General features: G+C 51.2%; 1 protein-coding gene across 1 annotated transcript in view; it reads left to right on the forward strand.

Annotated features, from left to right (window-relative positions):
* Positions 1–12,120, forward strand: part of EZR (ezrin) — a 48,370-nt gene that overhangs the window by 26,116 nt on the left and 10,134 nt on the right. The window contains 4 exon segments of the mRNA XM_024122571.3: positions 2,637–2,732; positions 3,539–3,813; positions 4,380–4,463; positions 5,566–5,712. Of these exon segments, the coding sequence (XP_023978339.2) occupies positions 2,637–2,732; positions 3,539–3,813; positions 4,380–4,463; positions 5,566–5,712 (602 nt within the window).

Below are 12,120 nucleotides of genomic sequence, written 5' to 3' on the forward strand. Positions count from 1 at the left end.
GAAAGGAGTTCCTGCCACGTGACTCTCTGCTCAGTTTTCATCACCAGAAAGTATCAAAATATTTTCCAGCTGTCGCTTGAGACTGAGTTAAGTAGACACATCCCTGCCTTTTCCTTTCCCAAAACCTGCCATTTAAAACACCACAGAGGGACTGCCTTGGTGGCGCAGTGGTTAAGAATCCACCTGCCAATGCAGGGGACACAAGTTCAAGCCCTGGTCAGGGAAGATCCCACATGCCGCGGAGCAGCTAAGCGCGTGCGCCACAACTACTGAGCCTGCGCTCTAGAGCCCGTGAACCGCAACTACTGAGCCCACGTGCCACAACTACTGAAGCCTGTGCGCCACAACTACTGAGCCTGCGCTCTAGAGCCTGCGAGCCGCAACTACGGAGCCCGAGTGCCACAAGTACTGAAGTCCGCGCACCTAGAGCCTGTGCTCCACAACAAGAGAAGCCACCACAGTGAGAAGCCCGCGCACCGCAACGAAGAGTAGCCCCCGCTGGCCGCAACTGGAGAAAGCCCGTGCGCAGAAACTGAAGATCCAACGCAGCCAAAAATTAAAATAAATAAATAAATAAAATAAAATGATAAAAATAAAACACCACAGAGGCATAGATAAAGGAATGGACCCCACACCCGTTCAGATTTGGCTTGCGTGCTGTGTATCAGCTTAAGGTTAAGGTAGGGACATTGGAGAGAACAGTGATGGTGTTTTTCTAGGAATGCTGGGTTTCCCTCGCAGAGAGGACTGACAGGTCAGTTTTTAGAATGGACTGCAGAAAGGAAGGTTGTTTACTTCTGTTGTGTTGTTTTGGGGGAGCCGTAGGGAGAGAAGTAGGGCTTTGAAACACGCTGAGGACAGTTGTCCTGGAAGTAGACGGAAGAGTCATACGTAAAGATGGGTGGCAGATCAGGGAACCCAGGGACAGGCTTCCACCGAGAGAGTGAGGGACCCAGGTCAGGTCCATGGCTCCAGGGTCTGATCGGCTCCGTGAAGGAGGACTGGCCACATCCGAGCAGATGGAGAAGAGGAGTGAAGATCCGCGAGGGTCCGACAGCACGGGGCAGGGAAGTCAAGTGGATGAGAAATGGTTTCACGCCGGTCAGACCCAGGCGGCTAAGGCTGCAGTTGGGTGGATGGAGTGGGGGGACTGGACAGGAGAGGTAGAATGGCTTCTGTACGTGGGGCTTTCTTGTGCGGCTTTGGACAGCCCGCAGAGGAAGGCGAGGCAGGTTTCGTATCCAAATGTTGAGATGGAGGTTTAGGAAGCTAGCAGGATTGGGTACAGAAAACCTGGTCTTTCAGTCAGCTTCCTCTGTACTTGGCTACCACGAAAAGCAGACCTGGGGCTTCACCAGACTGGTGGGGAGAGCGCTGGTTAAGAGTCAAAACCGCCCTCCTGGCGCTTCATGATGAGGCGTCTCGGGTCTAGTCCCTCCTCCCCCTTTTTGGCTGAGTGAATGAGCATGTCATTCCCCGGCGTGTAGTAAATGGAGACTCGGGAGCTCCCGCGAGCATCCGGCCCCACAGCCGAGGCCGATGCAGAAACAGGCTCAAGGCAGACTTTGTTTGGTGTTTCAGATTTTATTGTCAGTAAGTGCTCCAGATACCTGATTTTCATTTCTAGTGTGTACAGCCCTCTTTCCCTTTAAATATGATAGAAGCCATATATTTGAAGAATAGTAACCTTTCTTTAAAGGCTTAACATTATATGTCATGGAATTTAAAACTGTGCGGCAGAGTTTTGACAGTATTCAACAAGTGTCCACGGCAAGTTGCTTTTTGACTTCAAGACACAAGAGTAACCATCGTGGGGCTGTCAATGTAATGGACCACAGGAGACTTTTGTCCTAGTACTGGAGAGAATTTTTAAAATGTGAAACTCACTATGACCTAGGGCTGAATTCTACCTTCCTGTATCAGAATTTCACGTTTCTGGAGGTTGAAAGAGTGCTCGCCACCCCTTGGCATGTATGAAGCTGAGCACTCCCCCTCTTCCCTGGAAGCTTGTTGCCCGCGGCCTTCTATACCTTTCCGGGACTTCTGTCTCCCTGATCCTGCTGAGCAGAGGCCTGGGCCAGCTGCTGAACGAGACGGGCAGCCAGGGGAGGCTCTGCTTCCCGTTGGTGTCTTTCAACCCCTTTTTCATGTGGGCTCCCCGACAGGTAGTCACACCTGTGACACACGCACACTTTTACCAGTGTACCTGGGTTATGGCCCATTCCCTGTGGCCCACCTAGCTGTCTTTACTCAGAAATGCATAATGGAGGACAGAGGAGTAGGAGTGACATTTTATAAGATTTAAAGTTAACCCTAAATCTGCTCAAATTTATATTAAAAGTAAATGGTTCAGGGACTTCCCTGGCGGTCCAGTGGTTAGGACTTGGTGCTTTCACTGCAGGGGCCTGGGTTCGATCCCTGGTCAGGGAACTCAGATCCCACAAGCTGCACCGTGCGGCAAAAAAAAAAAAGTAAATGGTTCATGTCTGTTAGTAACAGACAGTGTGTAGCGGAGGCCTGCCCGGGGTGTCTAAGCTGGCAGCTCTGCTGCACCATGTGATGGTGGCGGCCCAGGGCCACTGCCGTCCAGAGAGTTCCTCGTGACTGTTTCGGCCCCCCCTGTCTCTTTCACACAGGTGGTTAAGACCATCGGCCTTCGGGAAGTGTGGTACTTTGGCCTCCAGTATGTGGATAATAAAGGATTTCCTACCTGGTTGAAACTTGATAAAAAGGTAAGTCATGTTAACTATTTACAGGCTATTAATTGGGTTTGGTCTACTCTGTTGACATTGAAACTCTGTCTTTTGTTTTGTGTTCCTTTCTATTTGTGTAAAAGTTTTTAAAGACAGAGAGGTTGCAGGTTTCCAGTAAATGGGGATAGTTGCTGGAAATTAGATCCTGGTATTTCTCCTTACTGCTCCCTTATTGGAGTGTATGATGCTTAATTGTTCAGCTTTTAGTTGACCTTAGCTTTTTTTTTTTTTTTCCAATGAGATTGTTAATCTTATAAACCATGAATCATCCACTGTTTTGTAAGAATCTGTTATTGCTCTGTTTGAACCTGTGATAAGAGTTTCAACTCCAAAGACTGCATAATTCCATTAACAATTACAAAGAAAAGCAGTAAGCTAAATGTGTTTTCTCCAGACAGTTTCTCTCTTTTCTCTAACTCCTGCTTTCCTCCCGTATTACTGGACCCATCAGGAGGGTGCTTGGAGGCATGGAAGGGGGTGGGGGAAGGTCCAGGGCTGGCCTGGCCATGTGGACAGAGGCCAGATTCGCGGGTCCCTCAGGCAGTCCCCCGGAGTTGATAGCATCGCCCCCAGAAAACCAAGGCTGGGGCTGGGGCTGGTGTGAGGGTGTAACAGGACTCTCACCGGCCTTCTGTCTTCCATGCTAAAAAGGTGACTTTCAGAATAAACATTATCTTCTGAAACTGGCCTGAAGGAAGCTTTTGAGTCAGTGGTTAAAACCTGCGTTGGGAAGGCGGGTCTTTGTCTTTCGAACTTGCAGTGAGGGTTTGGCCTCTGCCGCCCAGGTGTCCGCCCAGGAGGTCAGAAAGGAGAACCCTCTGCAGTTCAAGTTCCGGGCCAAGTTCTACCCCGAAGACGTGTCCGAGGAGCTCATCCAGGACATCACGCAGAAGCTTTTCTTCCTGCAAGTGAAGGAGGGGATTCTCAGTGATGAGATTTACTGCCCGCCCGAGACGGCGGTGCTGCTGGGCTCCTACGCTGTGCAGGCCAAGTTCGGAGACTACAGCAAGGACCCGCACAAGTCCGGGTACCTCGGCTCTGAGCGGCTGATCCCTCAAAGGTGAGCCGGCAGGGGCCGGGCCCGCGTGTGAGCGTCGTGTCCGGAGGGTCGGGAGGCGGAAGGGCTTTGTGGAGGGCGAGTGTTCCTGCAGGCCGGGGACTCTGTCTGCAGTCACGGCCGGCCTTCCACAGGCCCTGCCACCCCTCGGTGGACCCTGGAGTGGCGTCTGCGACAGAGAGACTCAGCAGGGGAGGGGGCCCTCCTCACAGGAGCCGCAGGTGCCAGAGCGGAATCTTCTTAGCTCTCCCTGGTGTATGGTAAACCGGCCCCTGTTCAATCTGTTTTTATTTACTGGCGGTCACATCAATTACCTCTTTTGGAAGGAGAGGCCACTTAAAATAAAACACCTTTTAAAAGTGTTTCTAGCAAGACTGGGTTTGTCTCCTTCCAGGTTCTAAATCGTCCAGGCTGTTAATTGTCATAAATAGAAACGCTGCATCTTAGGAAGTAGATGGTTTCACTTGAAGGAGAAGTCCAGGTTTGTGTGAGGGTGTTCAGTGGCCGGTCGCTCGCCTCTCCCGGCCCTTTGGGGTGACGGCTCTGTGCCCTCTGCCTTTGCGATCCAGAGTCATGGACCAGCACAAGCTCACCAGGGACCAGTGGGAGGACCGGATCCAGGTGTGGCACGCCGAGCACCGCGGGATGCTCAAGTGAGTGCTGGGCCGGGAGCCGGTCTTCTTCGCGGGGGACTCGGGTCCTTCAGGTGGCTCGCTTGGAGCCGTGCCTAGAGGGGCAGGGACGGTAAGGAGCTGCCGGTGAGGTTGCTTCCTAAAGCATGCCAGGTGTTCCTCCCCAGCGCCACCAGGGCCAGAAGCGGTTTAGTTTACGCCTTCAGTCCCTCAAGCCTTCTCCCCTCCTTGTTTCAGAGGAAAGGAAAGCTTGTGTCTGAAACTCTTCATTTTAGTCAAGGGGGCCAGAGCGTTGCTCGCAGCCCACCAGGCATTTTCTTTTCCCTGTCACAGAGGTGCTGATTCGTTCATCGTCCGTAAGGTGGTTGCCTTCAAAAGGCTGTAAATGTAAAAAAAAAAAAGAGAAAAAAAAAGTTCCCCAGTGAGAAACACTTGCTAATAAAGAAGCACCAGCGAGGCGTGGCTGGTGGGAACGAAGCGACCAGATGCCGTGTCCTAGAACCCTCCTCTCGGGAACTGGCAGCAGCTCTCGGCACGATGTCCCATCCTCAGAAGTTCATTTGCAGGCTGGGCCTCGGAGACTGTGTCCTTAGACTTTCCTGCCTGACCCGAGCATCTTCTGTGGAGGGGAATAACTCAAAGCCCAAGCAGTGGCGCCCCGGGTGAGGCAGACGGTGGGCTCCCTGAAGCACCATGTGGGCCACAGAGAGAGAGAGAGGGAGAGAGAGAGAGAGAGAGAGAGAGAGAGAGAGAGATAGATAGATAGATAGATAGAGAGGTCGTGCCCGGCGATAAAATTTCCAAGGGAAGCAGCACGAGCCAGTTCGGTTCTCTCCTAACGCGTGAAGCACGCCCAGAGAGGTCGTGCCCGGCGATAAAATTTCCAAGGGAAGCCCTCTGTGTCCAGAGGAAGCAGCACGAGCCAGTTCGGTTCTCTCCTAACGCGTGAAGCACGCCCGTCCCGTGGTCAGTGTCCAGGACGGCTGGGCGCCCACTTGGGGCGCAGGCCGGCAGAGGGACAGCGACGGAGACACCGGGCTGTCAGCCCATCCTGGTGGCGGTGTAACTGTCGAGTGCGGGGCGCACGCTAACGACGATGCCTGTGTTTGTTCTCCCCACCCAGAGACAGTGCTATGTTGGAGTATCTGAAGATTGCCCAGGACCTGGAAATGTATGGGATCAACTATTTTGAGATAAAAAATAAGAAAGGAACAGACCTTTGGCTTGGAGTTGACGCCCTTGGACTAAATATTTATGAGAAAGATGATAAGTGAGTTGAACTTTATATTATCTTTAGTTGGTGGGGTATCAGGCCTGGAAGCCATGGAGAAAATGGCAAATGTGCATATGGGTTCCTTTCAAAGTATGTATCTAGCAACTTACTGGCCCAGCGTCTTGACGCTTAAGAGCTTTGCGACTGTGACGTAGCCATGTCGGAGGTTGGTTCAGAGGTGTGCGTTATTTCTCTCTTAGCCTGTTTATTAGCACGTGTAGCACGTGCCGAGGGGCCCAGCAGGGGGACCACGCCGGTCCATGACCTCATGGACTTTGGAGCTTGTGAAAGAAGGCAGAACAAGAGCTGCAGGAAGCCATCTCCCACCCCGTCCTCTGAGGCCACCCCAGCTGCCTGTAGGTACCAGCACGCCCATAGCTAACAGCCAGGCAGTGCTGATCCGACCCAGAATATTTATGGTGCTCTCAGAGACCTTGAGATTCTGTAAACAGTAGCCTTTACGTACGGACAGTCTAGCTAAATCCTCGGAACCTGCAGGAGGTACCTGACTGCCGCAGCGTGTTATGTAGGTGGAGTGGGCTCCTGCGGTTCCGTGCAGGCAAGCTGGCCTCCCCCGACTTCCTTTGCCCATCCCTGTGGTTACCAGCTCTGCACAGATGCCTTTTTCCTGCCAAGGGGCTAGATACACACACACACACACAAATCATTCTGATTAGGCGAGGACAAGTTTTCCGCGGCGGTTCCCTGTTCCTTGGGCTTGGAGTGGCAGCTCGCCTGTCTCACCTGCTCTCAGCCGTCAGTGCTCTCGGCTCCCCCAGGCCCCAGCTTCCCACCCCCACCCTGACGTTCATGAGGGGAGCAGCGCCGCCTCTGACACTTGATAACCTGTATAGAGTCCACCATGATCCCCGCCACGGGCGCTCTGGCTGGAACCCCCAGTCCAGACCCATCTCCCCTGGGGTGGGGACCTGTGCCTGGCGTTCCAGCCCCTCCACCGCGCGCCCAGAGCAGGTGGAGGAGAGTGTCTCCGCCAGGAGGCGCGGTGCCAGTCGGACGAATCCAGTTACACTTAGGACGTGGCGTGCTTAGCAGAGGATCGCAGGGACTCGCCTGAGGGCCCCGAAGTGAGTTACTGGGGACTCTGGGTTTGCTCCTTCCCCGGTGTGCTAGGTCCAGTGCCGTGGACGATCAGAGACGGTCTGCATAAGTCAGGGGCTCGGGAAACCAGCCCTCATCCTTGTGGAGGTGCCTGAGCTGGAGGGCGGTAGCCGGTCAGCAGGGAGCACCGCGGCCTCGTGGGAACATACATGGGAAACCGCCTTCCTGAATGAGCAGAGCTTGTAACAGAGCCAAGGCCAGGGCTGTCTGAACAGGTTTTTCAAGCTGCTAGACAGAGCCAGAGGCAGGGACTTGCTGCTGTCAGCTTGTGACTACCCCCACGCAAATGCCCGTTTCCTCCGAGTGGAAATCTGAGCCGCTTGGCTCTTTCAGTCCTGCCTCCACTCTCCTCCCATCCCCCAGCTTGGCTGCGAAACGGGCAACCTCTCAAAGGGTCTTCTCCCCAAAGAAAAAAGTCTCTTGGGGTCCCTTTTTCACTGTATGTATAACAGTCAAGTGGGAGCACGTAGGACGGGAAGCATTCGTCTTGTCGTCCTTTCTGTAAACCCTTAGATCCGAAGAGGGGAGAACATCGAGAGGGAGGAATTAGGCAGCTTCCCTGCACGCTGACACCAGCGTGGGACAGAAAAAGTTGAGATTAGCTGCTATAACCCCACCCGGCATCCTCAGGCCAGAACAAAAACTAGAGGAGCCTGATCCTGCGCCAAATTCTTCAGTCCTTCGAAAGCACACTTCTCCCCCAGCTTCGTCCCTCCTAGGGCTCGCTCCCCTAGTCCTTCTGTCCGGAGGAGTTTCTGAATGTGCCAGCCATGGGCCCAGGGCTCCAGCAGGGAGGATGCTGGAAAAGGGCTGTAGACCAGGAGGGGACGAAATGAAGGCCAAGTGTCTTTTCCCTTACATTCCTTACCCAGGGTTGTAAATCACGTATTCTGATTTACATTTCTATTTTATTGGCATTAGAAATGATGTTTTTCAACCATTTAAGTACATTATTTTTTTCCAGTTTCTAAAATTATGCTCACAGGCAGATTTCTTTGGCGGGCGCGTGGGGAGGTTACATCTTTGTGCCTTACCGTCAGTGGCTTACCTGTGTCACAAAGGAGAGCAACAAGCGATTCTCCGGATCTGTGTGTGCTTTGTTTCAACAAATATGTCAGATCACAGCTGTCAGACCATCCTCCTTTCTGTCTTTGGTACCCTAACCTGAACACGGAACAGACAGAATTTTTGAATGACTTAGTTTCTTACAGAAGCTTGCCGCTGCGAGGACTCCGGTTAGACCACCTCTAGGGGGATTAGAAGCCCAGCTCAAATTGGCCGAGAAGAGAGGTTGGACGCGTGCGGGGAGGGCCTGAGGAGAAGCCATGGTGGCTTCTAAGTGTGGCTGGGCGGGTGGCAGGAAGGGCGGCTGTGGGGAGAGTTTTCTGACGGGCCTGCCCTGCAGAGGGTGGGCCCCGCCCGAGAGCAGGAGCAGAGGCCCAGGCCCCCGGTTAAGCGCCTTTTCTTCCATGTGGAAGTGTGGGAAGGGCTTCAGCCGGGTGGGCGGGGCGCCTGGCAGCTCTTCTCTGTTCTTCCCCCTCCGTGAGGCGTGCCATGATCTGCCGCCCATCCCCCCACCCCAGACCTTTCTAAACTCTTTCAGTGAAAACTTCCAAAACACTGCAAAATGAAAAGCATTTCACAGTGAAGCCCACGTGCCCGCAGCCACGAGCCTCCCGTTAGCATGTCGCCACGGGCCTTGTCACGCCCCTCGCCGTCCTCATTTCACGGCCCTCCTTCCCGCTGCCCCCCCCACCACCACCACGTTGCAGAGTAAATTGCAGGCATCGGTGTACTTCCCCCAAAATGCATACTGTTTGCTAGAGGTCAGTATGTCTTGATTTTCTTTCGATGTAAAATTTAATTACAACGAAATGCATAATTCTGAGTGTTCCTTTGCTGACGTCAGACAGACACATGCCTGTGAAATCCAGACTCCTGTCAAGAGGTGGTGCGTCGTCCTCGCTCTCTGCTGCACATTTTGAATGTCAGCGTTTTAACCATTCGTTTTTTCGTTTTGAAATCATTTCAGACTTTAAAAAGGTTCCAGGGCTTCTCTGGTGGTGCAGTGGTTGAGAGTCCGCCTACCGATGCAGGGGACACGGGTTCGTGCCCCGGTCCGGGAGGATCCCACATGCCGCGGAGCGGCTGGGCCCGTGAGCCATGGCCGCTGAGCCTGCGCCTCCGGAGCCTGTGCTCCGCAATGGGAGGGGCCGCAACAGTGAGAGGCCCGCGTACCGCAAAAAAAAAAAGTTCCAAAAATAGTAGGTACAAAGAATTCCCATGTGCCCTTCAGCTTCCCCAGATGTCAACACAGTTGACACAGTAACATAAACACAGTCCAGGTCGCAGAGTCAGGACGGTCACCTTGATGCGTGATGCCGTTAACGGTCTGTGGACCGTGTTCCCATCTTATAAGTTGTCCACCAGTGTCCCTTTCCTGCCCCAGGATTTGCCTGGAATCCCTCCTACATTTAGTTGTCACACTCCCCAGCCTCCTCCCATCTGGGACAGTCCCAAAGTCTGTCTGTCTGTCTGGCACAGCGTTGACACTTGTGAAGAGCACCGACCATTGACTCTGGAAAATCCCTCACCTTGGATCGGTCTCACACCTTCCCATGAGAAGATTTGAGGTTTGCGCTTTGGGCACGAATGTGACAGAAGTGCTGTCGCACCCTCGCAGGCAGCGTGTGGTGTCGGAATATCCTGCTTCTGGTGTTGACTTTGATATCGGGTCAAGATGGCATTGGCCAAGCTTCTCTGCAAAGTCACTCACCTCCCCTTCGTAATTGACAAGTGTCTTTAGGGGAGAGTCTTTGAAACTGTGTGAATATCCTGTTTCTTAAACTTTCATCTATTAATTCTACACCCATTGATGAGACTTGCATGAAACAGTTATTGTAGTATTTGAGAAATGGTGATTTTTTTTTTTTTAAAAATCATTGCGTTTACACATATTAATGGAATTCTATAAGGAAGCAATTTCTCTTCTCCATTTATTATTTACTTATGTTAATATGTGTTTTCTTCTATGGGCCATAATCTATACTGTTATTTTGTAGCTAAAATCGTTTGAGATTTGCTTTTCGGAGCCCCTTTGAGTTGGCTCCTGGGCCCTCCTGACCCCATTATTTTCAAGGCACTTCTTACATACTGGTACCTCCAGATGCTCCAGACCCTGCTCCAGCCATGGAATCAGCTATTTCTCCAAAGAGCTCTGGTCCCCTATCATTCGAGAATTACACTTCAAAAAAAATGTGTGACTTATAAATCCTTTAGAAATCTTCTCTGTGGGTCCTTCTCTGTTTGTGTCCTCTAAGTGAACTCAAAAAAAAAAAAAAAAGAGAAAGAAATCCTTGTAGACTTTAATCTTCCAACTGTGGTCAAGAATAAAAGGAGGTTCTTTAACTTAGGGGTGAGTCATAATTTTCATGTTTAGTCCTCATCTTTTGATACTGCAGTCATGCTTATGGAGGCTATAAATTGTTATACGACGTTTCAGAGTCTTAAAAAGACAAACTTTGCAGGTACAGCAGAAGCTGGAAGCTGTGGTGACAGGATGCCCAACCCTTGAGAGAAAAATGTCTGTCTAGCCTGAAGGTCCAAGTTTTCTGGGTTAGAAACTATTTTGAGAGACTCGTATAAAACTGGGAGACAGAGAACAGACCGTTGCGTTGGAAGTCTGGCCCACAGTGCTGACTGCATGGCGAGGACTGGGCAGCACTGCTGGTTCCTGGCTCTGCTCTTCCCAGCACGTTGGCCTGTGTTTTGGAGGAGAGTGTTCTGAAGCAACAAATGCCTACCCTATGTCTCTCTTTTATGGCCTTTCCATGTAAGGACAGAGGTTACGTCCATGGCAGGACCAGGTGACATCCTGAGTTCCTTTCCAGTGCTCAGAGACCTATATACAAAATTACTTCCTTAAACGATATATATGTGTGTGTGTGTGTGTGTGTGTGTATATATATATATATATATATATATATATTTCCCATGTACAATGGGAGATAAAATAACTGAACAAACTCCCTGCATGCTTTTTTGAGTGCTGTGAAGCATGTTAACCAGATGTATTTCAACGGGCATTGGTGATCCTATAGGAGAAAACTCAAAAAAGGACGTATATCAAAAAGATTTGACACTTAAAACCACAGCCTGGCCAGTGCCCTGACTATTGGGTCCCAGAAGTCTGTCGGGCTTAGGTGCCCACTCCTGGCCTGCAGAGGCCATGCCCACTGCCTTGACCTGGCTTGTGTTGTCATAACAGAACCTACATTGCCCATCAGTTTTTATTTAAACATGCTGGTAGGTGGTAGAGTCCTCCCCACTCCTGCTCCTTTCTAAATTGGAAGTTTTTATGGCTCATGGGCAAGGACTGCTTTTCATGGCAGCATCTTTGAAAGGTTGCTTGAGGATCTGTCATTACTTCTGGAGTGGTGGTATCCATGGTAAATGTGTTGAAAGAATAGGGTGGAGGAGATGAAGAATAGGGTGGAAAGTATGAGGTAAGTAGAGCAATGTGGTCTTGAAATCATACCATAAGCTTTCCCAGAAATGCTAATTAAAAATCCGGAGTTTCAGCCAGTAGTGGACTAGTAGTGATTAAGTAGGATAGTAGTGGGGCTTTTGTTAGGGTGTGTGATCTGAGTGAGTGCTCTCTTGGAACTTGGAGGATGACATGGGAAGGTGTCTGACCAGCCAGGAGAACATGCATCACTAAGATGAGAACTAGAGGGGCAGAATCCATATACCAAGCCCTCAGCTCATCAAGAAGATATAACAATTGTGAATATACATGCACCCAACATTCGAGCACCTCATATATTAAGCAAATGCTAACAGTTTTCTGAAGGGAGAAACAGACAACACTACAGTAAGGAAACCTTGGACTTGAACCATACCCAGCCCTTTCCTTTTCCATTAGTGAATAGCTGCTCTGGGTATAGCATGTATAGGAAACATAAGGTGTGATCTTTGCCATCAGACTGCTAACCTGCCTGGTTTTCAAAGAGCTAAATAATACAGTAATTTAAATAGCACAGGAATGGTTTGTGTAGCATAAGGGACTGCACGTTGAGAGGGGAAAGGCTGCTGAAAGGGAGAGTGAGCTGGCCTGATGGTTCAGGTCTGGGAGTGGCGGGGGAGGGAGGAGGGAGGCCCTTCCATGCGGGGGGTGGCAGTGAACCCTGTGTTGAAAGGTGGGCTGAAACAGGCTGCTGGGTCTAGGTTAGAAGGCTCTTGGATGCGAAGTTCAGGACTATGGATTTCATCCTGCAGAAACCGGGG

The sequence above is a fragment of the Physeter macrocephalus genome, chromosome 10 (genome assembly GCF_002837175.3).
Source record: "Physeter macrocephalus isolate SW-GA chromosome 10, ASM283717v5, whole genome shotgun sequence".
NCBI classification, from domain to species: Eukaryota; Metazoa; Chordata; class Mammalia; order Artiodactyla; family Physeteridae; genus Physeter; species Physeter macrocephalus.